This window comes from Daldinia loculata (genome assembly GCF_022478755.1).
Source record: "Daldinia loculata strain CBS 113971 unplaced genomic scaffold F4817scaffold_28, whole genome shotgun sequence".
NCBI classification, from domain to species: Eukaryota; Fungi; Ascomycota; class Sordariomycetes; order Xylariales; family Hypoxylaceae; genus Daldinia; species Daldinia loculata.
The window spans coordinates 393,494-418,439 of record NW_026054882.1 but is presented as its reverse complement, the minus strand read 5'-3'; the positions used below and the strand labels follow the sequence as shown (position 1 = coordinate 418,439).

General features: G+C 40.3%; 11 protein-coding genes across 11 annotated transcripts; 7 read left to right on the top strand and 4 right to left on the bottom strand.

The window, feature by feature from the left end:
* Positions 1–20: 20 nt before the first annotated feature.
* On the bottom strand, positions 21–1,319 carry F4817DRAFT_339558 (NDUFA12-domain-containing protein). The gene is made up of 7 exons (XM_049303553.1): positions 1,184–1,319; positions 1,108–1,128; positions 1,036–1,042; positions 906–983; positions 811–853; positions 595–759; positions 21–541 (listed from the first exon to the last, which is right to left on the bottom strand). The coding sequence occupies exons 1-7, from the start codon at positions 1,232–1,234 to the stop codon at positions 490–492; spliced, it is 417 nt and encodes a 138-aa protein (XP_049158563.1). The 5' UTR covers positions 1,235–1,319; the 3' UTR covers positions 21–489.
* Positions 1,320–1,593: 274 nt separating this feature from the next.
* On the top strand, positions 1,594–3,703 carry F4817DRAFT_365674 (uncharacterized protein; the record flags this gene model as incomplete). Its single annotated transcript, XM_049306900.1, has 4 exons — positions 1,594–1,851; positions 1,906–1,977; positions 2,032–2,312; positions 2,395–3,703. 4 exons carry the CDS (start codon positions 1,594–1,596, stop codon positions 3,383–3,385), a joined length of 1,602 nt encoding a protein of 533 aa, XP_049158562.1. The 3' UTR covers positions 3,386–3,703.
* On the top strand, positions 3,350–5,423 carry F4817DRAFT_124596 (glycoside hydrolase family 5 protein). Its single transcript, XM_049297677.1, has 3 exons — positions 3,350–3,807; positions 3,896–4,839; positions 4,904–5,423. Exons 2-3 carry the CDS (start codon positions 4,021–4,023, stop codon positions 5,240–5,242), a joined length of 1,158 nt encoding a protein of 385 aa, XP_049158561.1. The 5' UTR covers positions 3,350–3,807; positions 3,896–4,020; the 3' UTR covers positions 5,243–5,423.
* An 854-nt stretch (positions 5,424–6,277) lies between these two features.
* Positions 6,278–7,968, top strand: F4817DRAFT_339550 (uncharacterized protein). The gene is made up of 2 exons (XM_049303552.1): positions 6,278–6,834; positions 6,898–7,968. Exons 1-2 carry the CDS (start codon positions 6,481–6,483, stop codon positions 7,417–7,419), a joined length of 876 nt encoding a protein of 291 aa, XP_049158560.1. The 5' UTR covers positions 6,278–6,480; the 3' UTR covers positions 7,420–7,968.
* Positions 7,969–8,126: 158 nt separating this feature from the next.
* Positions 8,127–8,708, bottom strand: F4817DRAFT_359159 (uncharacterized protein; the record flags this gene model as incomplete). The annotated part of the gene is made up of 1 exon (XM_049306121.1): positions 8,127–8,708. The coding sequence occupies one exon, from the start codon at positions 8,706–8,708 to the stop codon at positions 8,127–8,129; it is 582 nt and encodes a 193-aa protein (XP_049158559.1).
* Positions 8,709–10,009: 1,301 nt separating this feature from the next.
* Positions 10,010–10,434, top strand: F4817DRAFT_365672 (uncharacterized protein; the record flags this gene model as incomplete). Its single annotated transcript, XM_049306899.1, has 1 exon — positions 10,010–10,434. The coding sequence occupies exon 1, from the start codon at positions 10,114–10,116 to the stop codon at positions 10,432–10,434; it is 321 nt and encodes a 106-aa protein (XP_049158558.1). The 5' UTR covers positions 10,010–10,113.
* Positions 10,435–11,151: 717 nt separating this feature from the next.
* On the top strand, positions 11,152–11,871 carry F4817DRAFT_339548 (uncharacterized protein). Its single transcript, XM_049303551.1, has one exon. The coding sequence runs from the start codon at positions 11,251–11,253 to the stop codon at positions 11,737–11,739; it is 489 nt and encodes a 162-aa protein (XP_049158557.1). The 5' UTR covers positions 11,152–11,250; the 3' UTR covers positions 11,740–11,871.
* A 1,484-nt stretch (positions 11,872–13,355) lies between these two features.
* Positions 13,356–14,035, top strand: F4817DRAFT_359157 (uncharacterized protein; the record flags this gene model as incomplete). The annotated part of the gene is made up of 3 exons (XM_049306120.1): positions 13,356–13,716; positions 13,780–13,923; positions 13,986–14,035. 3 exons carry the CDS (start codon positions 13,356–13,358, stop codon positions 14,033–14,035), a joined length of 555 nt encoding a protein of 184 aa, XP_049158556.1.
* Positions 14,036–14,352: 317 nt separating this feature from the next.
* On the bottom strand, positions 14,353–15,660 carry F4817DRAFT_339546 (NAD(P)-binding protein). Its single transcript, XM_049303550.1, has 3 exons — positions 15,560–15,660; positions 15,326–15,507; positions 14,353–15,255 (listed from the first exon to the last, which is right to left on the bottom strand). The coding sequence occupies exons 1-3, from the start codon at positions 15,593–15,595 to the stop codon at positions 14,508–14,510; spliced, it is 966 nt and encodes a 321-aa protein (XP_049158555.1). The 5' UTR covers positions 15,596–15,660; the 3' UTR covers positions 14,353–14,507.
* Positions 15,661–17,557: 1,897 nt separating this feature from the next.
* Positions 17,558–17,799, top strand: F4817DRAFT_316537 (uncharacterized protein; the record flags this gene model as incomplete). The annotated part of the gene is made up of 2 exons (XM_049300693.1): positions 17,558–17,684; positions 17,741–17,799. 2 exons carry the CDS (start codon positions 17,558–17,560, stop codon positions 17,797–17,799), a joined length of 186 nt encoding a protein of 61 aa, XP_049158554.1.
* Positions 17,800–18,522: 723 nt separating this feature from the next.
* On the bottom strand, positions 18,523–20,181 carry F4817DRAFT_365664 (uncharacterized protein; the record flags this gene model as incomplete). The annotated part of the gene is made up of 8 exons (XM_049306898.1): positions 19,749–20,181; positions 19,606–19,693; positions 19,451–19,547; positions 19,260–19,393; positions 19,136–19,204; positions 18,939–19,078; positions 18,617–18,880; positions 18,523–18,563 (listed from the first exon to the last, which is right to left on the bottom strand). The coding sequence occupies exons 1-8, from the start codon at positions 19,999–20,001 to the stop codon at positions 18,523–18,525; spliced, it is 1,086 nt and encodes a 361-aa protein (XP_049158553.1). The 5' UTR covers positions 20,002–20,181.
* Between the last annotated feature and the right edge of the window lie 4,765 nt (positions 20,182–24,946).

The following is a 24,946-nucleotide window of genomic DNA, read 5'->3' as shown; positions in this document are numbered from 1 at the left end:
ATTCTGCCGGAAATGAAAACTTGGGGTAAAAAGTTCAAGGTTCTATATTTATATTGTCCATGGACACGAAATGCTTCAAAGGGTCGGGATAGTTGGAATATTCGGTTTCGAATTTGATATCATTTTGACTCTAAAGCATACTTCTGAATACGGCGAGCTCTTTGACATTCATATGTTTTTGCCGTCGTATACCGCCTCTTAACTTGTGCCAGAATAATCTCCTTCTTGCTAGTGTTGGTGTTGTCGAAACCCGTTTCTACGGAACTCCTAGATCTACCATTGGGTTCAATCTACTATTGAATTCCTCGGGATGACTAAAGAAAACGGCTAATAGACCGTTTACCATATGCCCTTAATGGATGAAACCACGGTATGAATGTAGGCGATGGTACTGGTGGGAATATGGTTATCATTGCTTTGGTTGTCATTGCTTTGGTCTTGGCTTTCCTTAGCCATCATGACTATGTACACGGCTTGCTTCTTGGGTGTTTATTTCCTCTCGACGGCGGTAGGCTCCCACATCGTAATCTTCGACTTTACTCTACGAGGATATTAGTAGATGCTCGGATGTAGGCTTGCAGTAACGTAACGTACGTGCTATACGGCTTGTAGGCTCCCCGCGTCGCAGTATAGTTGGGAATAGTCTTCGCGTCGGTATCCTCCCATACTCGCCTCTTGTATGCTAGCAGCGGGTCTTGTGAAGGTGGTTTGTCGAAGGTATAGGAGATCCAGGCGTGCCAGCCAGGCTCAATCTGGGACCTGAACTCCAGTATTAGTGAATAGCCCCGGAACCTGATAAGGAATACGTACGCGTCGAAGTCGGAGCTCTTGTAGTCCACCCATCTGGTCCGTACTGCACTGTATTAGCTTCCACAATCGATCGATCCTAGGTTATAACGACGTACGAGGCAGTTCTTCGTTATTCTCGAAATATTTATTGCCAAAACGGTCAACGCCGACTAAGGTACCAGCTTTCGTGTCGCCTGCGTCGCGTTAGAATTTGTTCTGCGTCATCAGATTTCGGTTAAATAGTACCGATGTTCTATTTCAGGGGAGGCTGTTATTAGTTTCGAATTAATAGCTCAATGATATCGATGGTTAACGCACTTGGAGTTGGTGGAAGTAGTCCTGTCGCAATTAATGTTAGCATCAGTCGACAAAGTTCGAGGATCAAACAACTGACCTTTATTCCTACTCGCCATATGTTGGTGAGGGTTCTTGTGATGGTTGACATGGTGGGCGAAGCTCAATGGGACTTCAGCCACCTTCAATGTTGCTGTCGTAAGGTTAAGAGACGTTTAATTCGAGGTCATCGAATTGAAGGCGCATTCAATTGGGCGGAACATAGGTATCCGCTTTTGGTCCGGCGGATATTCATCGGACCGACCTATTGTACCTCCATATGGACCTCTCCATGCAATTGGAAATATCTCGGTACCTAATCTAACGACGTCATTTCTTTTTAGAGAAGTCTATCGATAAGACACTAGTCGAGCAATTGGAAGCTTAGAGAGCTCAAAATTCAAATCGGGTCGCAACTCTAGATTCAAGCTAACGAATATGAACTATTTCATTCCTTCTCGGTAATTTGCCATGATAGCTCGAAGCGCATCGCGATACTGCTTAAAGCTGCGACCTACTCTTGCTCGACCCGTGAGCCGACAGGGCCAGCAATGGTGTCGTCGATATTCAATACCTTCGAGTCCTATGCCGACAGGTAGCGCTTCCAGCTCTACCGGAATGTTGGCGCCATTCGTAAATGAGTTGGATAGGATCGCACCGTCATTCCAGATCAACGGTTCGCAGATACAAATCATAAAAACCCCTACTGATTTCTACGAGACACTTAAGGTCGGTGATAATCCCTTGGGAACGGAGTGAACGGGACTAAGTTGACATTGCTAGGCCAGAATACGTAGCGCTAAGAAAAGAATATTTTTATCTACTCTTTATATTGGGAAGTCAGAGAAGGAACTGGTATGTGTCTGGACCGGTCTATAAGCGTAAAGATTAATGCTAACTATAATTGAGATTGCGACGCTCCAAGATGCCCTTCGCGCGAACCCCGAGCTGAAATTGAGCATCCTCACGGACGCCCTTCGTGGAACTCGAGAAGCACCTAATCCGTCTTGCGCATCTCTTCTCGCTCCTCTTGTTACAGAGTTCGGCTCAGATCGTGTTGAGATTCGAATGTACCATACGCCGAACTTGACCGGCTTCCGGAAGAAGCATATACCAAAGCGCATCAATGAAGGATGGGGACTACAACACATGAAGCTATATGGGATTGACGACGAAATAATCCTCTCGGGGTAAAATTTTTATTTTTATATATATTTTTATTTTTATATATTCTTTTTTACAAGTAATCGACATCTAGCTAATCTTATCCAGTGCGAATCTTTCGAACGACTATTTCACCAATCGCCAAGATCGGTATCACCTGTTCTCTTCCAATGAAGTAACCAACCATTTCTGGAGACTTTATCAGGGCGTTACATCACTTAGCTTTTTAGTAGAGCCAACGAACGATGATCCTGCAGGCTTTAAACTGAATTGGCCATCAACTAACGCCGCCCCGTCCCCTCTGGATCAGCCTGCCGAGTTCATCTCAAAAGCTACACCACTTATAAGTAGGTTGATAGCCCGAAATGAAACCCTTGATGGTGTCGAGTCGCAAGACCAGGGTTCGCCCATATCGCGGAACACCAAAGTTTACATGCTTGGCCAGCTATCACAACTTATGAAACCAGATTCGTCAACTGAACTCCCAGTGATGACGCATATCTTAAAAACGCTTGCGGCTCCAGAGTATGCTGGCTCATCGTGGACTTTCACGGCAGGGTATTTTAACCCTGCTCCGTCGCTTACGAATCTTCTTCTCTCAACGGCTTCGCAAAGTAACGTGGTCATCACAGCGTCTCCATACGCAAATGGATTTTACAAGTCAAAGGGCGTATCTGGGCTTTTACCTGATGCGTACACCCTGCTCGCCCGAAGGTTCCTTCGCACGATCAAGGAGCGGAAGCAGGATTCTGCAGTAGTGCTCAAGGAATGGAGGAGAGGCACTGTCAATGAACCAGGTGGATGGACATATCATGCTAAGGGGCTATGGATAACCCTTCCGAATGAACGGGACCCGGCGATTAGCATCATTGGCAGTTCTAATTATACGAAACGAAGCTACTCTCACGACCTCGAAGCCGGCGCTTTGATCGTGACGCAAGACGGCGATTTGAAGAAGAGGTTAGGCGATGAGCAAAAGTGGCTACAAGAATACGCAAGTCCTGTAACGTTGGATGACTTTGCAAAAACTGAAAGGCGGGTCGGGTTAAAAGTTAGGATTGCAATGTGGATTGTCAGTCTCGTCGGTGGCGCGCTCTAACGATCCGGACCATATTGGAACTATGATATTCACAATGCAGACTCCAGTTACGTTAGGCGGCGAACCCGAAAATCAAAAGGTCCGTGGTTCTCCTTGACTCGGCGGATCGACACCGGACTGTCTGTTGTTAAGCGATTAAATGCAAGAGGACGATCATCCAATCGCTGGGAAAAGCTTCGGAGCCAAGATTTGTCTCCTCAAAATCCATAGGCGGAGCCACAACCTCCGCATTTGATCTCATCATCACTACAATGATACCCATTATACATGATAAAAGACATTTTGATGCTTGTGCCTGGATCTATAGCCTAATTTTGCTAGATCATATTCCACTAGCAGTAATTTTCTGCGGTCAATTTAAGATGTGATCCGAAATCCCCGGGTCTCAAGAAGATGAGATTGCGCTGACACGGCCTAATGATGTATAAATCACGTCGTTTCCATCGCTAGGAATGGATATCGGGCGTCGTTCATCCACCCCCACTGGAGATGCTAATTGATTGATTTCAGGGACTACTGGTCGATCATATTCTTGCGTGTACGAAGTCTAACTTATAAGACGCACTTGGTCCTCATCAGCGAGCGACCCATTCAACTCCTATGTACTAAGAATTCGTACATAGAACCTATCCAACATGAAGTATCCAGTTCTATTTGCTAGTTTAGCCTCCACGGCTTCGGCAACAATCTTTTACGCCGGTGTCGCGGAGTCTGGTGGCGAATTTGGTGTCTGGAGCGCTGATGCCAAGAAGGGTACCGGCTTACCAGGGACATTTGGCGTCGACTACCAATTCATCAACAAGGCTGGTGTTGATGTTCATGTAGATGAGAACCACCTCAATCTCTTCCGCATAGCCTTCCTACTCGAGCGAATGGCCCCTGTTGCGACTGGTCTCGGCAAGACTTTTAACGAGACCCATTTCGATTACTTCAAGGAGGCAGTCGATTACGTGACAGTTACCAAGGGCGCGTATGCGATCTTGGATCCGCACAACTACATGCGCTATAACGACCCGAGCTCCCAGCCGTATAGCGGCAGCGTGATTGGTGACACCTCGGATTCTACCGCCGCTACGACGGAGCAGCTCGGAGAATTCTGGGGCGAGTTAGCCAGCCGCTTTGCGGATAACGAGAAGGTCATCTTTGGGCTGATGAACGAACCGCATGACATGGCGACCAGCCTCGTGGCCAAGAATAACCAGGCTGCCATAGATGCCATTCGTGCCGCCAATGCGAATAACTTGATCATCCTACCTGGTAACAGCTGGACAGGAGGCCACGCCTGGACTCAGGGCCCGGATCCGAACAGCGCGATCATTCACCAATTTACCGACCCGCTTAACAACACGGCGATCGACATCCACGAATACCTTGACGTAGACTATAGCGGCACCCATAGCGAATGCGTTAGCGACCCAGCGACTAACTTGGCGGATGTAACGAAATGGCTGAAGGTTAGTAAACGCGTCGCATACTATAAATTGCTAGCGGGGAATTATCAGCTAATGCCTTCAATAGGAGCACAATCTCAAGGCCTTCGTTACCGAATTCGGCGGGCACAACAACACGGGATGCGCCGACATGCTGACCGACTTCGTCAATTACCTGGCGGACAATGAGGAGTACATCGGCTGGACAGCGTGGGCGGCAGGCCCATTTTGGGGATCTGCCAGTCCCTGCTGCACGGACTCCCAAAACTACGGCAGTTTCGAGCCCGGCAGCAAGGCTGCCGATGGCGGCCCGAGTCTGTACGATACTATCTGGCTTAAGGTGCTGCAGCCACTTGTACCGAGCAAGCTGCAGTGGAAGGGCAAGGCGAGTGTTGAGGGAGGAGAGTTGACAGAGTTCTCGGCTTAAGCGTTGCGACTGATCTCTCGGGATTCTGCAGCAGCTGCACCTCATATCACGATGCTTTCGGGGCGACAATGCAACTGTATATAATTTAACCGCTCTTTCAGCCATTGATAACTGCTAAGCTCTCTGTGTCTCATTCCCGCTCTAATGCCCGTCATCTCGATGTCCTTGAGCGAGAATGTATGATTCAAGCGCCGCTCCGTATACGGCTGCCAACATAGCCGGCCTCTAATGGATCTTGGAAATTGATATGCATCTTTCGCAGTTATCATGAGGACTCAATTCGCATAGGTATATTAACATACACAGCAATTGTGGGATCACGGATAGCCGTTGTACCGAGAAGCCCTGCATATATGAGTATATGCCGCTCATATATGCCGTGCTACTTGGAGAGTCTTTCTCATTTGTGCGGAACGTCACTCATCCGCTCTCCACTAGTCCCGATCCGCCGGATGCCTTACCTTCACCACGGCAGGGTCCGCCGCATGTTGGTTCCCGCCCCGGATTGGGAATGTTCCGTTTCATTAAGTCGTCTTATGATTGGCTGTTGGCCCGAAGATCAATTCACTTTTGTTCCACGAGACACTGGTGCGTCGTGAAACATGTGGCTTACGGGGAAATCGCTCATCTTTGAACAAATTCATGATGAGATGCTTGGCTTGTTTCTACAGAGTTTTGGCTTTGCTAAATTGAAAGTTTTAGGCCGTCGGCGTGCTCTGTGTTACCTATTGGGTATTAAAGGCGTTGCGGTGATCCCCAATGTTGCTGTTTGGAGGCCAGTAGTACACGCATACAATGATACGTCGGGATTCCTAACCGCAACCCTTGACTAATAACTTTCCTTGTCCTCTTTAACCTAATGTTATTTTCCGCCCTCAGGGGATCGGCAATTCATTCCGAATATTCTTATTCAAAGAAATGCCAAGTGATGTAAGATACTAATTCCAGAAATGACACGAGCTGCATCATATATTATTACCATCCCACGTATTTGGTATATTCTTATCATGGTCTTTCCTATAATGGATGCATAATACTCAAGCTAGGTCAGCTTTGAAAACAGTTTGTGTCGAGCTATTGGCTTTGCTAACTATTAGATGTCTTTCTAGCATATTCCAAGGTGTCTTTTGAGTACACGTTAACTCTATTACTGGGTCCGCAACATCACTATAGGTGTAGCTCAAGACAAGTGCCCAAACTTCTCTAGTCTTTACAATACCACCATTTAAATATATAAGATGCCATACACCGCATTGCTTCATCTCCTCGCCCTATATATCACCCAAGTAGCCTCCTCACAACACGTAATCCCGCTTTCACATGAGGTCTGCGTATCTCAAGACTTTCCAAATCAGCATGCTCAGCAATATCCAACACTTGTTAGCGGGAATTTGAACGGAACTACGTTGGTCGTGCCCATACCTCTTGACATGGCGCGTCAGGTTATCCCTAATGAGTATGGAATTCTTGAGGAAGCGTACAGAACGCTTCTACCTTCGTTTCCTCATGGGATGTATCCAATGATGGCGCAGATCGTGCACGATCATGATCTTCAATTGCCCGCCTATAACGCTTCCTTAGCAGACTTCTCAGTAAGCGCAGTTATCTTCTCAGCATTCGTTGAGAATTCTGTTAATGACGTCTTTACTTGGTAGCGTGCTTCCCTCGAGTTTCCGTTCTTAGATATATTCGGCGGTGGTCATACCCCATTCCGGTGGGCCGCAACTTTCATGATTTCGGCAGAAAACCATCTCGCCATTGAGGGAGCAGAGAGCTACGGCGCGGATGTCCACCCATCAACCTTTGATCCGCCTTGCGACGCTTACAAGACCTTACCTAGCGGCACTACATATGCGCATAGCCGGAGCAACAACAGGACACGGGATAGATATATGACCATAGAGACGGCGCAATCTTGGGGGAATGTTCCGTACCCCTTGGACTTTGTCAAGAACATCACCAACCAGCCTGTTTTTGCGAACACTCGAGCTTGTGATTACTACAGGAGACTATTCAACACGACGCTTTCGAGTAACGCAGAGCCAGTTGTGGGGAGTGTAAGCACGAACATGGAACCTTTTAAAGAACCCAAGGTATGGAGCGGTGTGTACGGATGGCGACTAGCCACTCCATTTCTAGAACCCCCGGAATTTTCTGAATGTCAACCGACGACATAAATCTATTACACAAGCGTTTCCACTTGTTGGTACACCCGTAAGTCTTACGAGTATGGTCGTTGTAAAGAGTTGAAAGGGGTCTTCCTTGTTGTCACGGTCAATAGGGGTAGCTGTAGCACCCCTGTGGCGCTGGGCTTGGTGATGAACTGGAGAGAAACTAATGAACGGTAGTTACTTGATACTGTGACCTTGAAGACGCAAGGAAAGATTATTCGATCCGGATGTAATGTATAATTAGGTTATTTACTAAATATACGAGTGTGGGATCGTGATCAAGAAGTGGGAACACAACATAGCTGTCTGCCGAAGAACTGTATATGAGCCTATTTAAACTAGACTACTGATACAGCTAGACGCTATTTATCTCCGATATTTTAGTGGTATGAGGATCTAATAGTAAGCTCATTCTAAATTCTAAAAAGGGAACAGATGTATTCTAGTTAGCACCAACATCATCTGGTGGTGGCGAGTGTGATAAGGAGTAATACAAACCCGAAATAAGTCGATATGTAGGTAAAATATTATTGTTCGCTAATAATACATTCCCATGGAATTCCTCCACAAGTTATATACCCTCATTTCCCGGTTTAAGTCTACCTAGGTAAAGCGCAGAGAGTTGCCAGCTTGAGCCTCTCCATGAGTCGTCTAGAGTACTCAGCAAAATGATGCAGTTCTAACTAATACCCCGTCTCTCCTTATTCTTCAAATTACTCAAACTCCCCAGTTGCTTCCAACTGTTCCAGGTTATCAAGCCCCCTGCGCTCGCTACCCTTGAGTTCGTATTGCTTGAGTTCCTCGGGAATATCCGCGTAACTAGCGTCGGCGTCAAACAAGTCGTCAAATTTTTGCTTCACGTCCGCAGGAACCGAACCGTCGTATTTGAATTGGTGATCTTCAAAAGCAACAGTGTCGGGTTCAGCAGCATTCTCCACACTAGCCCCTTGGAGCTCTTTGGGGATCTCGTCTCGACTCGCGAGATCGCGCTTGTTGCAGTAGTTGCAGTCCATCCAGAAAGATCCCCGGCAGTTAGCTGCGCCGATGCAGAATCGCGAGCCAGAAGCAGAGCGAGCGACCTCACCGCAATTAGTGGCGCCTTTCGCTTTGCAGATAGATCCGAGAGCGGTAGGGGGAACCCCCATGAATTCTGCCGAGGAGACTACCCCTGAGGTGGATGGGCCACCAGAGCAGCACTGCCAAGGTAAGATGCCGCTACATTGTTTGTAGTTTCCCTTGCATGTCGCGCTCCTGAAGTTACGAATGGTGACTCCAGAGACTGATCCGGCGGCCATCGCGAAGGCAAGTACAAAGGCGGAGAAATGCATTGTGATATATAGTTTGGTAGACAAAAAATAGCTTAAGATGAGTAGCTTAATAGATAAGTTGCTTAGCTGATAGACAAGATGAGTTCTGACTTGATTTAGAAGTGTGAGTGTCGGCTGTTTTTCACTGGAAAGTTCGTGGTTCATAACCTATTTTATATATCTTCTTGAGCTCCGGAGATTACTATCTGGAAGCTCAACAATACGACACCGTCTATCTCGAGACTTCTTCCATTGAGTTGCCAAGCATATTCTTTTTTACAGGTAGGTTCCCCAGTCCTCAGTTCTCCGCCTCGGAGGATGCGGCAGAGAATGTAGATCACGTTGTAGATTAAGGCACAGAACCAGGATAACCCAGAGTAGTATTATGATATATCTTCTACGAGTTGTGGTTTCCACGTGTTAGACTATGCTATAATAACAACTAAGAATGTAGTCATGGTGGGTTTTAAGTCTTACGGCACAGCATCTTTGCCGCACTTGGAAAATCCACTAAACGGGGAATGGTAAAAGTTTCAATTGGCTCTTCGCATGAATTCATTTTGAAGGATTCTATGCTAAACCCAGCGATAGATAAGCCTCAGTCCGATAGATAAGCCTCAGTCCGATAGTTTGTCAGGAGCAAGGATCTTAGGATGAGTATAGGGCGTCGTAACTGGTATGCTGAATACGACGAAAGCCCAAGCGTCTCTCTTAATAGTATAGACTACCTAAAATCAATGAGCCAAGATGTTTGCGACAACTTTACAAAGGAAGATCAAGCTGAATGATCGACATTCTGTTAAAAATAAAATTTTGTAATATTGCTCTCACCGTCACAGCATAACTGCTCAGCCCAATAATTATGTCATAATATAATCCCGTCGTATTGACTCTCCAATCCCGTTCTCAGTATACTACAAGGCTGGGAAAAGCTACTATTTGATACTAAGAATATTGGCTTGTCTATTCCAATACGACAGCGAAGCTCGCCTTTTCGCCGATATCGATCAATTGTCGAAATTCGTATAGTATGTTTACCGCATCACTGTTGACGAAAATAGCAAAGGCAACGTTGTAGCAAACCAAGCAGCACCACACAAGGTGGATGGCAAAGTCTTCGTTGTGGTTTCCATCGAAGCCTTCCTCGAAACATGAAATTCTATATAAGGACATTACCTCCCCAAGTACCTAATACATCAAATACTCATCCAGAATAAGTCACCATCAACTCACCAATACCAATCACAAGCAACATCAACTCTCACCAACTATCACACTAGCGCTCATACCAGCACAAAGTTAACTGTATGTTATCAACTCAATCCTAAGAACTTAACTTGCTTATACCAACTCTCCACAGCATCTTCAACAAGAACCTCATCAATTCATCAACATGCAGTCAATCACAGCACTCGTTTCGGTTCTCGCCATGATGCCCGGTTTGCTCGTCAATGCGTGCGATTGCCATCATAACAATGATGCCGGCCGATGGAAGGGTTCTCAAACTCCTGCCAGTGTCGTCGAAGAACTTTGCAAAGAAGGAGGCACTTGCAAGGAAAATGGTCAAGGAGCTAGGCTTTGTGTTGTGGGAGACGTCTCGCAGTGTCTCTGCGCCATTAGTGCGGCTAATAGCTGGCAGAGCAAGCATGGAGATTGGTTCTTGTGGTCTGGCATCAACTGCGGCGATTTGACTATCACTATGAACGCTGCTTAACTGGAATGTGCATTTATGTACATGGATAGCCTGTCACCTATTTCATAACCGATAACATACTGTCGAATCATATCTAGTTCTACAGTACATACTGTCGAATCATATCTAGTTCTACAGTTTACATTTTCAATTGCTCAAAGTTTGAATGGAAACTACCTAGCCTGCTTGAATATCATTAAGTATTAGAATACTAATCCATCATCAAATGATTAAATACCACACCAGAGTAACTCATTAAAGTAAATGTCTCCAGCCACCTATTATAATTTCATAGTTTTGGTAATATTACTACGTTTTAAGCCAATAGGAAAAGTTCGGAGTCAAGAAATCTTTGAGAACTTTACATGTGAGCACATCAACCAATTCGGTAGGTAGCTACCTTAAGTATTAGTCTGCATCAGCTATAACAGCTTCTAGGTATACGTAGGTACTTTGGGTGGGTGAAGGGTATATTTGGATCTTTTACTGATATAATTTCTATTGAGGAGAGCGGAAAGTAGTTCTTTAGGGGCTTATTATCGGATTTCGACATATACTAGGTAGGTATTAATAGCTACCCTCATGTATTCGATTGTTGTTACACGTGGTTGTGCGTCACAAAACGTGGCTGAGTGGAATCAAAAGCGATGACGTAGTATTCTTACAAGCATTTTAATAAATATATATAGTTGCGCTAAACTGTAACAAGTAATCAAAATGGCAGCACAGGCCGCGATACCTGGGCCGATCTTTAGTAAAAGTGCCAAGGGGCTAGAGGGCCTCGAGATATAAATATGCCCTCCATCACAGCCTACCTACTTTAGGTACTGTTTTCATATGAACAATACAGCATTCAATCGACAAGATACTCAGTCTTCATATAATTTTGATTCAAACCAGATGGCTTCTCAGCTACGAATAGTCAGCCCTGACCGCGTCCTGAAAGAAGTGGAGCCAGATATTATTTCTATCGACAACCACAGGTTTCGTATCAACTATGACGTTCCGCAAGAAATTACCAACCGTTTCTATCGTTTAGCAGAACAGGACGACCTCAAATATGAGGACATCCCGCACGAGTTGAAGGAATATGAATTACACAATCCGCCGGAAGAGGAAGAGATAGAAGCATCTAATGGTACTCTTATTGATATTGCTGGTCGCGAATTTTACGTGGGCCCAGACGCGCCACAACACATTTTGAGCCTTCTGGATCAACTATTGCAGAGAAGTGAGGAGATTGCGTACGAGGATATTCCAAACGAATTAAAGGACTATGAGGTGCCAGGTGCGACTTTGGGGAACGAGGATGCGAGGACCAATTAATATCTCATCACTTATACCAGCTGGAAGTCTCAACAGCTGCTATTAAGTTTTGGCGCTAGATCACCAATGAGAGAAAGTCCACTTCATGAGTACTAGAGCTAAATAAACGTAGAATGCATAAAACTTTAACGATTCTTTTTGATAATTCTACTATATTTATTAGATTTGTGTTCTATTGTCTCTTAAAGTGCCGGAATGTCTCACGAATGCTCCAGCTATAGTACAACGTAATAACAAACAAAAGTCTCAAATCGCATGGTTGCATGTCCAGGTCTCCCAGAAGAATCATTCTATGTAAAACTTAATTGGTTGGTTGCTTATGCGTTAGGTATTGCAAAATTCAGGGAAGATATTTAGACTGCAATACTTAACATTACGTATGTCTATAAATTCATGTATTAAATACCTACAATGACGTCCACCTTGCCTTAGGTACCTATCTAAGGTCTCCTTAGCCTCTCGAAACAGCCACGCTTTTGAATGTTAGGTAAATGGCTAAAAGTGTTCTAAAATCTTTTATGCGATTCGAGTGCCTTTAGATCCTGAAACTTACTTTTTCTCACTTTCACCTGTTCTGATGTCACCATACCTAAGACACGTCTGATGTAGCTATATTCGCGACCTCTATTGTACCGATTTAACCCTTGTTGCTACCTATTGAAAGGTTGAAGAAGGGTACGGGATACCCATGTACCAAGGTACCTAGGCCTCCTTGAAAGAAAGCCATCGAAGAATTTAGATTTCATGATAGGGATAAGAACCTACCGTAAATTTGATATGCTCCCTGGGATGGGCTCTTCAGTGATACTAGGCATGTCGAAAGGCTGGAGTGGAATTAGTTGTCATTCGGTGTTTGTTAATGTCTTACATTGACATAATAAATTGACTTTCAAGGGAGTTATGCTTTGCTAATGATGCAGACATCTCAAAACCAAATGCTTGGTTAAATTGTATAATGACCTAGATTCCAAACGAAGTCTCATTTCCCCAACCTCAAGTGATTTATACCATGCATACCTACCTTGCTATTTATTATTGTAGTTCAATGACCGTATATGGAGCTCGCCAGTATTGATTTAGTTGATCATTATTTCCGTTTGTCTATTATTGTATATGATTTTCATAACTCTTACAAGAAAACAATCGACGATATAGTTGTCCCTATTGTGCTACTATAGACGATCTTTACCCCGGTTTCTAAACCACATTCCACATCTTACCGAGTACTCACTCACATCATGAGCTGTTACGGCTATGAAATTTGATTTGCAGACTGATTCTTACGTATGTGGCTTACACTGAGACTTACTTTAACTCTTAGCATGCACCTAGGAGGCTATTACCTGAAAGTTGTCGATACTCCAGTCAACAAGTGCTGCTATCGGATCGAAGCGTCATATATGCACCCTTACTATATAAGCTTCGACCAACCCGTCTATTAATGGCAAGATATTATCACACACTGGGATATAATACTGGTTCCTCTATGCAGGTATCATAGATCTTAAGGGCTACCATTTGCCCGACTGGGGACGTCCTCGGCAATTACCAAGGAGAAGAAACAGTAATTACAACCAACATATCAGAATTTCGACGTCTGGCTTACGATAACAACAATGATATACCTCCTAACTACCCTTCTTGCTGTCGCGGCTGCGTCGCCTGCACTTGCAGACTTCACTATTTATATTGGAAAGAGTAACGACATTACCGATGTGGGCGTCACTTTCAGCTCAACGGAAATGCAAATCCACGACCACGCACCGCTTAGTTGCTCCGACATGGGTCATGTGGTACCTATCTCGGCTAGCAGTAATAACGATGCTAGTAAGGGCCGATGGGCATGCGATGGATGTAGCGCAAAAGCACCGAGAGACTGGGTCATCGACCGCTTTGAAATGTATAATAAGGACGATGCTGTCGGTCATTCGACGGACCATCCGGTGCCTCTATTTAATCGATCGACAGGAGCGGTCAGTACGTAGATCCATGCCCCTTTTCATTTCTGACTCCTGGAACTTAGTTAACAGATATCTATAGCTTTATACGCAACTGGAAATAACAACTACGACATGAGAGATATCAACAACACCTTCCTTGGTACCTGCAACCGCCCGACCCACCCCCAAGAGATGGACTGCTGGCAGCTTATCTCCGCTACATTTCTCACGCATGTTTTTAGTTGTAAGTCTAATAATTACCTGAGGATGGGCATATCAAATGAGTTAAAAGCTAATATCAATTAGGTACAAGTGATCTTGTCCCGAATGACGACTTATGGGTACAAGACGAATGAAAATCGATTCGAATGGGTTATAAATCGATGGGACAGCGACGAAGTGATCATGGCGAGGTGTTTGTTTATTTTATGCTTATCACTAGGGGTTTATCCGGAGTACTCAAAGGTTGCCTTCTTCGCCTAACCCTAATTTTCTATTCAGGGAATATTATAGTTTGTTATCAACTGGTTTTGAATATAGGGGCTTTGTGCTATCAGTTATTGGTATATCCAGGGTGGGAGGATGTAAGGAAAATACCCACCAGAGTATGAAGACACAAAGTGCCCGGTATATATGGTTTCTAGGTTAAAAGACTTCAGAGTATTTGTATTATCTTGCATCTAGCAATGTTGCTCGCGGTAACTCCTCCGAAATAGTGCTCCATAACCACGGAAAGATGATGGTGGTCACAAATTACCACAAATGAATTCATGTATATGTCTAAGTCGTAGACCTATCATATCTATTGCGTGTCTAATAAGTACCAGGCTAGGTGTTAGTATTCGAAGCTACCGGAACTCCGAGCTCTTGAGCGATACTCTGGATCAGTCCCTTTATATCTGCCTCATCCATAGTCCTGAGCCCTAGTCGTTCATTCCAAGACAACTTTTTGAAGTCTTCACCGCCGTAGCCCTTTCCGTACATCATCTGATAGTAGTAACTAAACCAACCAGATCTATCGCCCTTTGCTAGCTTCTCCTCGGCTTCAGCAACCATGCGATCTATATCAAGATCCAGGATCTTTCCGCTTTCCACATCACCGAAATCAATACCTGTAACCTCAGATGCTAGCTTTGTGAGAAGACGCTCACTAATGGCGGCCGAATGGATATAAACCGACTTATTCGCAGTTTCATCCAGGTGTGCAGGGTCAAGAAGCTTGACTACCGCCGCAGCAATATCAGGGAGTGTTGAGGTTCCGATCAAGTGGTCACCACCATTATGAAAGATGGCCTTTTTCTCTTTGATGTTGGGACCCAATGCGCCTAGCTTTAAGCACATCTCGAAGAATGGGCCATTATTCACAGAGGACCAGGTTGTGGAGGTGCCGTTATTCGCAATAGCAGATTGCAAGTACTCGCGGATTTGGGCCTTATCTTTAACTATTGGTAGCTGTCGTGATAGCGGGGTCTCGAAGTTGGTGCTATACTCCGATGGAATAATCCGTTTCACAGCGGCCGCGATGGCAGCATCAATCATAATACTCTCTGTTGCGAGAGTAGGATTTGGGACAGCGCTAATCAGAGTCAGGTGGCTGAAGTGAGCCTCGAGAGACGAGACATAGCATAAAAGAAATGATGACAGACCTGACTACGGCATCCTGCCCTTTGAAAGCAGACGTCAAATCATCTTTGTTGGATAGTTCGACTTTAATGCTCTTGACCCCTGAGGGAACGGGGTTGGTAGAACCCTTGCGTTGAATGGCAGTTACCACGAAGCCTGCCTGGGTTAGTGCACCACGAATGTGTGCCCCTAAAGCACCAGTAGCCTGTGATATTTTTAGTACCTATGAATCAACAGAGTATAGACGTCATGCTTACACCAAGAAGTGCCACATTCCGAATGGTCATGGCCATAGTGAGCGAAATCGAAAGCGAGTATGGAGATTTTGGTGAAAAGAATAATGAGTTGAAAGTTGGAAACAATCCTCGAACTGCGTAACGGATGCGCGACCCTGAAAGGTATTTTACATACAAAGAAATCGATTTGTCATCGGCATGAGCTCGCTCCGAGCTTCTCGGTCGCCGGCGTGACACCAACCCGTCTACCCCCTCGGAATTTATGGATACAGGAAAAAGTATCTCGCTTGCTAGATATGAATTGATAGACGAGCAGGTGAGAGCGTTCAAAGAAAAGTCTGGTTTACAAGTGTCCTTATCCTGCGGTCTTCCGAAATGATTGATGCTGCCCGTGAGTCCGGCGTACCTACATCCGAACCCGTAGCTTTGTCACGGTACACCCCCGGCACGGGGATGCGGAGTTGGTTCCACTTGATAGAAGCGATGCAGTCATTTAAGATTTAAGCCAAGCTATTTACGGTGTAAACTAGAAGATAATTCATCCCTGTCAAATAGTTTTTAGGGCGTATTGTCTTAGGTACTTAGATTCTAGCGTGCTACCCACGAAGATCTAGGTAATGCTAAGGTGAAGGTCGGATAGTGGCCCGTTCACTAAATTCAGGTACTTTACCACTATATTTATAGCGATACCAGCCACTGTAACCTAGACATATCAGGGCGGAATGCCTTCTGTACAACAGGAGAGGGATCTGCAATTATTACTGGACACGGGCCTAAATGGCGGGGCGAACAGGGACTGTCAGACTGTTAAAATGCTAAATGTTCTCGAGTGCAGTATAATTGGGGGAGATAGGAGGTTGCTCATATTTTTGGTGCGCGAAGGTATGAGAATGACAGTTGAATAGTCACTTCCATGCCAATATCCCTGGAGAGGTTGAGTCCTCAACATGGTGCAGTTGTGAAAAGAGCGGCTAAGCGCTAGGACTAGGATATATAAATCACGCAGGTTCGTCCGGCATTATCTATGAGCGACTGATGCTGCATGCACGCTACGGGAGTGAAGAAAGTTGTTCTCGGCCTTCGAATTCTCAATCTTCGTGAAGGGCGGTGGAGTACGAATCTGAGGGAGAGACTTGGCCTTTTGGCCTGTCAATTTGAAATAATTTACTTCGTATTGGGTACCGTAATAGTATGTAACACAAGTGCCAGGGATAAGGGGGATTCCTCTACCATCCCCCCATGTTAAATAAGGACCGCATATTGAGGCTCAAGGCTCAAATCTACTCACCTTGCTATTTACGTTGCATTTGAAGAATCAACGGTAAATGCGTCATGGAAATGCTGTAAAGCTATTGGTTCTTCTCGTAGTGTTTAGTTCTAGTGTATTCATTAAACCCTGTCGCAAATCTGTTTCAGTCATATTTCTCCTCGCGCCATATGGCACGATCGATTAATTGATTTTCGGTAGATCCACTAAGCCCACACTCCTTTTGACGACAATAGATCTACACGAGGATGAGAGAAGCAATGATAAAAGTCAAATACTAGGATACATAATCCTATCAGAGAGCAATACGACAGCAGTTTTCTACACACCTACCTTAGATACCTAATGTACTTGACAGGATGTTGCATTTAATAGACGAAATCTGGCATGCGTAGGCAAACGGGCCAAGCTATCACTAACTACCTCTGGTGCGCTTAGGGGGTATCTTTGGTATTGTTTCGAATCCACCTGATGCTATGACCCAGAATAGGAAAGCCTCTAAAATCGACTGATAATGAGCCGAGCCGCGATGACTTCGTCGGCGCCAGGATCCAGGGGTTTCTAATCTCAGTTTTTCTGGTTACTTAAATTGACAATAACCCAGCCGTGTCGATCAGATGTACTACTTGAAAGAGTCAAGCAGCGCTTCACTTCGCATTTTCCATTCTCATACTTACTTCTATAAACCTCAAATATTTATCAACTCTAACAATTTATAATTCTTAATTAAGTTACTTTTGTCATTTCTCACCATGCCCGCTATCAACACTGAGCTTATTACCCGAGAGCTGCCCCAGCTCATCACCCGGGAAATGAGCAATATGAGCATCGTCATGAAGAGGGAGGTTGACCATAGAGCGGTTGAAACGTTTCTTGTGGGTAAGTGTCAGCTTGGTCTATTATACCATATCTTAAGCTAACATGTTTTAACCTAGCATTTACCTGTATTTTTGGCGTCGGCGGCTGGATCCTCTGGATGGTCAAGCAAAAGTAGTCGATAACCGAAGCAAGAATTTGTATACACAAATTACCTCCGACCTTACACCAGAACCTGATCCTCCTACCTCCAGCGTCGAGGAAAGGGAGGCGATATACTATTGATACCCAAGATGTAGAAGGACATCTAAGCTACAGGCGAGCAGATGTACCACCATATATAAGCGTCGTTCTGACGACATTGAGATACCCAGCGTTGAGAAGATAAAGATTGTGGACATATCTGTGTTTGCGGCAAGGTTGCTTTATCGAAACGCAACTCAGTATCACATAAGCCCGCGCGTGGAAGGGCATTACTGGCAATACGGACCGACCTTCGAGTTCAGTTGAAGGGAAGGGAACACAACCTATGAGCATTTGTATATGCCATGGCTGAGATAGAGTAAAGCTAGTAACAGATACAGCACATTGAAGATGAAATTTAGAGCTTCATATGAGCGTAATATCAAAACATAATTCCCCTTTATATTCCGGATCAATTATGAATATATTCAACATGTCTGGTATCACGTAGGTGGATTTTATGCACCAATTCTAAATAGGGCTTGGTACACATCAGATGCTTGAATCGGGTATCTATTTAATCAGAGAAGAATGCGATAAAATTAATTGAACAATCTATATTACTATCGCTCTATTCTGTTCCAAGCCTCGTAGCCAATTAACCGCTCTTGACGCTTCTAACATGCCATGCTGAGTTGAGTACGGGGTCGGTGGCGCTTTATACCATGGGCATGTTAGTTCCGGGTAGCTCGGTAAGCCCTATTTTCTGGTTAGAGAAATGAACTATAGACTTCGATAGTAGTAAAACTTACATCCGTCTTCGTCCTCAGACACAACCTTCTTCACGCTGCACTTCCTTGCCGCGTCGATGGCCTGGGTCGTGAGGGTTGCGCAGCGGGCACCCATGCAGCCAGAGGTGTCCATAGCCTTCTGGAGGGCGTCACCCTTCCATCCGAAAACGTAGTCAGCGTGCTGGCCGTATCCGGTGTTGTCGCCTGTGCTGAGGTAGAATGGCTGAGATCCGTCGGTGGGCCACTGGCTCTTGTCGTTGAACTTGGTGGTGTCCCAGACAACCTCTGGTAATAAGAGAGTTACTAATGCAATCATAAACTAGGAAAGGGGGTCATAACTTACCATACATGAGCTGCGGGATCCGGATAGGGTGAGTTGACGGGCAGGATCCTCCCAAGCTCAGGAAGTTGGCCGGGCCGGACGTCGGGTAGGCAACGTGGTCCTGGTGGTTAGGGCTGTCCAGATTCTTGCCATCCCAGCAACTAGGCAAACCATTAATCATTCTCCAAGTTAAATTCAAGGAATATGAAGGAACTTACGTGGGGAAAAGAATGTTGGATCGGATACCACCTGCGCACACCTTGTTGGGGAGAGCCTCAGAGTCGACGCTGTAATTATGATAAGCTACGACAGTTACTAAAAGGCGAGAATAGCAATACTAACTTGTCGTCCATGCATGGAGCACCAGTGTCACCTCCGTAGTTAGGTCCCGTGTAGCAACGGAAGCAGTTTTGCCTCTTCAACTTGGTGTCGGGCCTGGAGCGCGCCATGGCGTCACCGGAGAGCATACGGAAACCCTATTGAAATGGATTAATACAATTTCTGTAAGTCGCTCGTACTTAGGTGATACTAACCGGCTTGAATGCGGTGATCTGGCCGGGCTGAGCCGAGACGTAGTACACAAGAATACCACCTTGTGTTTGGGTGCTGAACTGGTCGTTGAATTGTAGACTAACGAAGCATGAGCGACTGACAGACAAAAACCCAATGAACTCCTAAGTATACGTACGCATGACCAAGTTGGGGGACCCGCTTGTACGTGCCATTGCGGGCCTTGAAGTAGAGGTTGGCTGTCCAGTAGTTACTGAAGTCCTCGCCTATATGAACGTAAGTAAGTGTCATATATATATTTTCCCTCGATGAAAAGCTTACTGAACTGGCAAGTTGTGCAGTCAGCAGTCTCGGCGACATCTCCAGTTGTCATCGAGGCGTTGAAGCCATTTCCTCCTACGATTTGGTGAACGTGCGAGGAAGGGATTGCACCGGGGTTGACGAGAGGGTCCAACCTGTCAATAACGACGTTCGGGCATCCGAATCGTAGCATAGTAGTGCCACCGAAACCACCGCCGAACTGGGGGGCCGCTTCGGCGAAGGCGGCGAAGCCGAGGAGAGTAGTCCAAAACATTGTGAGAGAACTTTGATACCACGGATTGTGCTGGCTGATGATCAGAGTGTGAACCAGATAGGGCCCTTAGTTGGACATGTTTGGATATATATAGATTCAGACACATGGCGGGAACTGAGTATTTGCTTATTAACTGCCGAAGCATCTATATCCTATTAATATTAACATGGGTGGTACCCAACTTATCGAGTTTCCAGAAAAGTCACGGTATGCTATTGTCCCTGTACGCTGTAAAAGCTAAGAGGCTAATATTCTCGGGCTAATATGCAACACATTTCTGATAGGCTGTCACCGGGTAAAAGGACTGAGACATCTCCAGCATTTCGGGCAGAGGAAATAGTCTAGGGGCCCCTTTTTACCGGTGATAGGATTACCGATGGCTTATACATCTCTAACGTATCACTAAAACAATTTGCTATTCCAAATCAACAAGGCTTAACCAATATTGCGGGACAATAGGCAAGTAATTTGAACTACTGGCCGTCATAAAAGAAGATAGAGAAGCCATACCATCCTACGTCACTGTACAGCCCGGGGAAAGAGGTAAGTACCCAATGAATCTTCACGCAGAATGGAGGAACATACTCGGGCTAACTACAATATAGACGCGATCTGTTATTGGTTCTCACTCTTGCCGGTGTTGGTACAAGTGAGCCTTAAATGAAATACAAGCCAAGTAGATGGTTTGCATTGGCGCAATCTCTGACTGCAGCCCTTATAGTAGATGATATAGGTACCTAACTCTCCTGAAACAAATGCGGAATGGAGGACGGGAAGCCAGGTGTTGCGTGGAAGACGTAAATTGCTTCGGCGACTCCGCGAAAAAACACGCGGCGTGCAAGGTTTTCTGTTCATCGTGGAATCTTCCACAGATCTCCTAAATGATGAGCATCGTACTTCGGATATTCACGGCGCAATTTGATATAGAGCTATATAAGACGGTTAGGCACAGCGTGTTTAATGAGTTAGTTAATAGCCTGACCTAATTCGGGCCTGACCTGACCGGGTTTAGATAAATAGTTTTTTCGGGATATTTATATAGTTTAGATATAAATTTTTTTTATTTGCCTAGTAGGTAAATAAGTTAAAGCTGTTTAAGCCCATTTATATATATATTTATAAAGTATAATTAGTTAATTTAAAGTAAATTGTTTAATAATATTTGTTTGTATAATTAATAACGTTTTATATTAAAGTAAATATAAGGTTATTTTTAATACTTTTTTATAATTAACGTAATAATAAATTATTAAAATAATTTTATTTAATTTTAAAATATATTATATATTTAAATTGTTATTAACGATAAAAAGTATATTGGTTGTATTTTATTAATATATTAAATTTTTTGGTTTTTATATATTAATGGTTTTTATTTAAAGATATATTAATTTGTTATATTTTTTATTTTTATTTTATTATTTATTTTATTATTAAATTTGGAATTTTATAATGGTTAATGTTTTTAATTATATGATAAAAGGTAATAAAGTTTTTTTAAATTATAAAATAATTTAAAACCGAATTTTTAAATAAAAAAGCTTTATTAATATTAATGTTATTTGGTAAATTTTATTATGTATTATTATTAATAAAGTTAAGTATATTATTAACGTATGGTTTTATATAAGCGTTATTTTAAATATTTTAAAATATAATAATTATTTAATTTTTATTAAATAAATTATTAATAAAAAAAGCAATATTTACTTAAAAAAAGGCGATAAGTAATAGTTTTGTTATTTTTGCAATAAATAAAATATTATTAAAAAATTTAATATTAATTTAATTAATAATATTAAATAATATATTAAAAGTAATAAAAAATCTTATTATAATATATTTATTAAAATAAAAAATAATATTAAATCGGTTAATTTTAACTTTAATAACAATATTAATTTTTTTTGTAATATTAAAAAATAAATTTACAATTAAAATAAAAAGCATTTTATTATAAAAATTTTAAATAATTTTAAATAATTAATTATAAAATTTATTAATGTTTATAATATTACGTTTAATATTATAATATAAAATAAATTTAAGGATATATTTAAATTTTATAATTTAATATTTGTTAAAGATATAATGTTAGCGGTAAAAAATATTATATTTTATTAATTTAAAAAGTGTTATATTATAACGCGTAACGTTATTAAATATTAAATTTTTAACCATGTTAAATTTAAGGTTTATTTATTTTTTAATATATAATAATTATTAAGTAAAAAGGTTGTATTAACCGTGGTTATATATTATATTAATAAGAATTTTAAATATAAAATATGGTTAATTAGTTTATGTTATGTATATAAAAGTTATATAAGCGAAAATATGGTGGTTTATTTAATTAATATTATTAATACGTATGGGATATTAAAAAGGATAAGATATTTTATTTTAAATAATGTAATATATAAATATTTTTGTTATAATTAATAATAATTTAATAATTAATTTAATTTTTAATTAATGATAAGGTTATTAAATATTTTTTTAAATATTAAAACCAAGGTTTAATAAATTGTAAAGTAAATGAGTTAATTAAATAATGTTATATATGTTGTTTTAGTTATGTATTAAATATTATTGTTTTTAGTTTTGTTTTTAATAAGTTAAAAGGTAATAAGGTAAAATTTATTACTTTATTAATTATTTAAAAAATATATTAATTAATTATATATATATGTTAAAATTTTTAATAATGAAATGTTTTTTAAAAAGTTATTAAAAAAGTTAAAGTTAAAGTTATTTTTAATTAAATTATTGAGTTTATTAGTAAAATTAATTTAAATAAAAATAATATAATATTTGTATTTATAAAATTTAATAGTTTTTTTATTATTTAAAATGTGTGGAATTTAAACGAAAAAATTGTAAAAATATAAAAACGGGGTATTATTAAAGTTTATAATAATATTAAGTGGAATTTAATATTTATTAAGGTTAAAAGTTATTTACGTTTTAAAAAAACGTTAAATATTTTTTATTATTTTTAACGTATATTAATTGATTTGTTAGTAAAGTTTTTAATTAATTATAAAATTATTATAAAAAATTGGGTTTATTTTAAAAAAATATATTAAATTTTTTAATTTTTTAAGGAAATAATATTATAGTATAAAAGGAAGAATATTATTTTATTTAACGTAATGTTTTTTTTTTAAAAAATTTAAAATTATATGTAAAAATATTTTATAAGGTACGATTTGGTATAAAAAAAATTAAAGGTAAATATAACTTTATAATTTTTATTTAATGGTTTTATAAATTAATAAAAATATTTTAATTAATAAATAAATTTATAAAATAATTTTAATAAATATAATTTTACGTTAAGTTTTTAAGTTATTTTTACTTATTTTTAAATATTTGGTTAGTAAATTTTAAGTTATTTTAAAAAGGTAATTTAATGTGGCGAAAAGGTATGATTTTATTTTTTAATGATTTATAAAAAGAGGTTTATTATTGGTAATATTAAGGTTAATATAATTGATTTAAATAAGGTTAACGTGTAAAAGATTAAGTTTAAATTATAACGGGTTTATTAAAAATTTTAAAAATATTAAGACTTATATAATGTAGTATTTTTATATTAAACTGTTATTGTATTTTATTTTGGTAAAAAGATTAAAATTTTTAAAATTAAATATTTAAATTTAATAATAAATGTTAAAGTAAAGGTTTAAGTGTTATAAAAAAAGTATAAAAATTTATTAATGTAAAATGTTAATTATTTTAAAGGTTTTAATTTTAAATTTAAATTTAAACTTATATTAAAATTTAAAAAGTTAATAAAATTGGTTAAATTAAAAGTATACGATAGTATTAGTATTAATAAAAAAAAAAGGTTTAAAAGCGGTAATAAATTAAAAGTATATTTTAATATATTTAAAATAAGTTATATTAAAATGGGTGGTATTTTTGTTAATTAATGAAAAAATAATTAGTTTTGTTTTTTATGTTTGTGTTAATTGACTTTTAATATTTTGGTTATTTTTGTTATGTTAATTAAGTGTAAACGTGTTTTTAATTAATGTAAATTGGTAATGATGTTTTAAAAATAAAATGTAAAAATAAAGATTTTAAAAGTTTTTTAATATTTAAAATATTAGTATGTTAACGATAAAAATGAATTTTGGAAGTTGGTGAAAAGATTATGTGGTATAAAGAAGAAGGTAATAAAAAAGACGATAATTTTATATGTAGTAATTTTAGATGATAAGGAGTAAGTGGGAGGATTAAAAAAATTAAAGGATTATATGGATTTAAGAAAATCGCTAGTGTTGTAAGTGCAGGGTAATACGAGAGGTAAAGGTAAGGTTATTTAATTTATATGATTTAATATTATAATGTTTTTTTTGGTGTTTTAAGGTAGTAATAGAAAATAGTTGTAAAAAAAAAGTGTTAAAAGGTTTAAAGTAAAAGGGAAGGGGTTTTAATATGGTGTTGGTTAATTAAATAAAGGTTTTATGTAAATATGTGTGGGGTGGTAAAAGTGATAAAGGAAATAAAAGTGGTAAAAGTGGTAAAAGTGGTAAAAGTGGTAAAGGTGGTAAAGGAAATAAAGGTAATAAAAGTGATAAAATGGTAAAAAGGAATTTAAGGTTATTTAATTTATATAATTTAATATTACGATATTTTTTTTGGTGTTTTAAAGTGCGAGTAAAAAAAAATGTAAAAGGAAAAATGTAAAGTAGTGGGGAAGATAAAAGATAATTAATAAAATAAAAATTATAAATAAATTTGTAAAAAAATATGTATTTAAAATATGTATTAAAGTATATATTGTAATACGTATTTTTAAATATGTATTTTAAAACGTATAAAGTAATAAAATTATTTATAATCGTATTTTTTAAAGTTATAATAATTTTTTAATGTTTTAATTAAAAAATTATATAAATAAAAGGTAAAAAAACGTTAAAAGTAAAGTTAAATG

Bases quoted from the DNA above. Each gene is read 5' to 3' on its own strand.
- F4817DRAFT_124596 (XM_049297677.1), top strand. From the start codon at position 4,021: ATGAAGTATCCAGTTCTATTTGCTAGTTTAGCCTCCACGGCTTCGGCA. The intron at 4,840-4,903 runs GTTAGTAAACGC...TGCCTTCAATAG, and splicing joins ATGTAACGAAATGGCTGAAG to GAGCACAATCTCAAGGCCTT.
- F4817DRAFT_339558 (XM_049303553.1), bottom strand. From the start codon at position 1,234: ATGTCAACCATCACAAGAACCCTCACCAACATATGGCGAGTAGGAATA. The intron at 854-905 runs GTACGTCGTTAT...AATACAGTGCAG, and splicing joins GAATAACGAAGAACTGCCTC to TACGGACCAGATGGGTGGAC. The intron at 760-810 runs GTACGTATTCCT...ACTGGAGTTCAG, and splicing joins AAGAGCTCCGACTTCGACGC to GTCCCAGATTGAGCCTGGCT.
- F4817DRAFT_339546 (XM_049303550.1), bottom strand. From the start codon at position 15,595: ATGGCCATGACCATTCGGAATGTGGCACTTCTTGGT. The intron at 15,508-15,559 runs GTAAGCATGACG...AAAATATCACAG, and splicing joins GGAATGTGGCACTTCTTGGT to GCTACTGGTGCTTTAGGGGC. The intron at 15,256-15,325 runs GTCTGTCATCAT...GACTCTGATTAG, and splicing joins GGGCAGGATGCCGTAGTCAG to CGCTGTCCCAAATCCTACTC.
- F4817DRAFT_339550 (XM_049303552.1), top strand. From the start codon at position 6,481: ATGCCATACACCGCATTGCTTCATCTCCTCGCCCTATATATCACCCAA. The intron at 6,835-6,897 runs GTAAGCGCAGTT...TTTACTTGGTAG, and splicing joins CTTCCTTAGCAGACTTCTCA to CGTGCTTCCCTCGAGTTTCC.
- F4817DRAFT_339548 (XM_049303551.1), top strand. From the start codon at position 11,251: ATGAACAATACAGCATTCAATCGACAAGATACTCAGTCTTCATATAAT.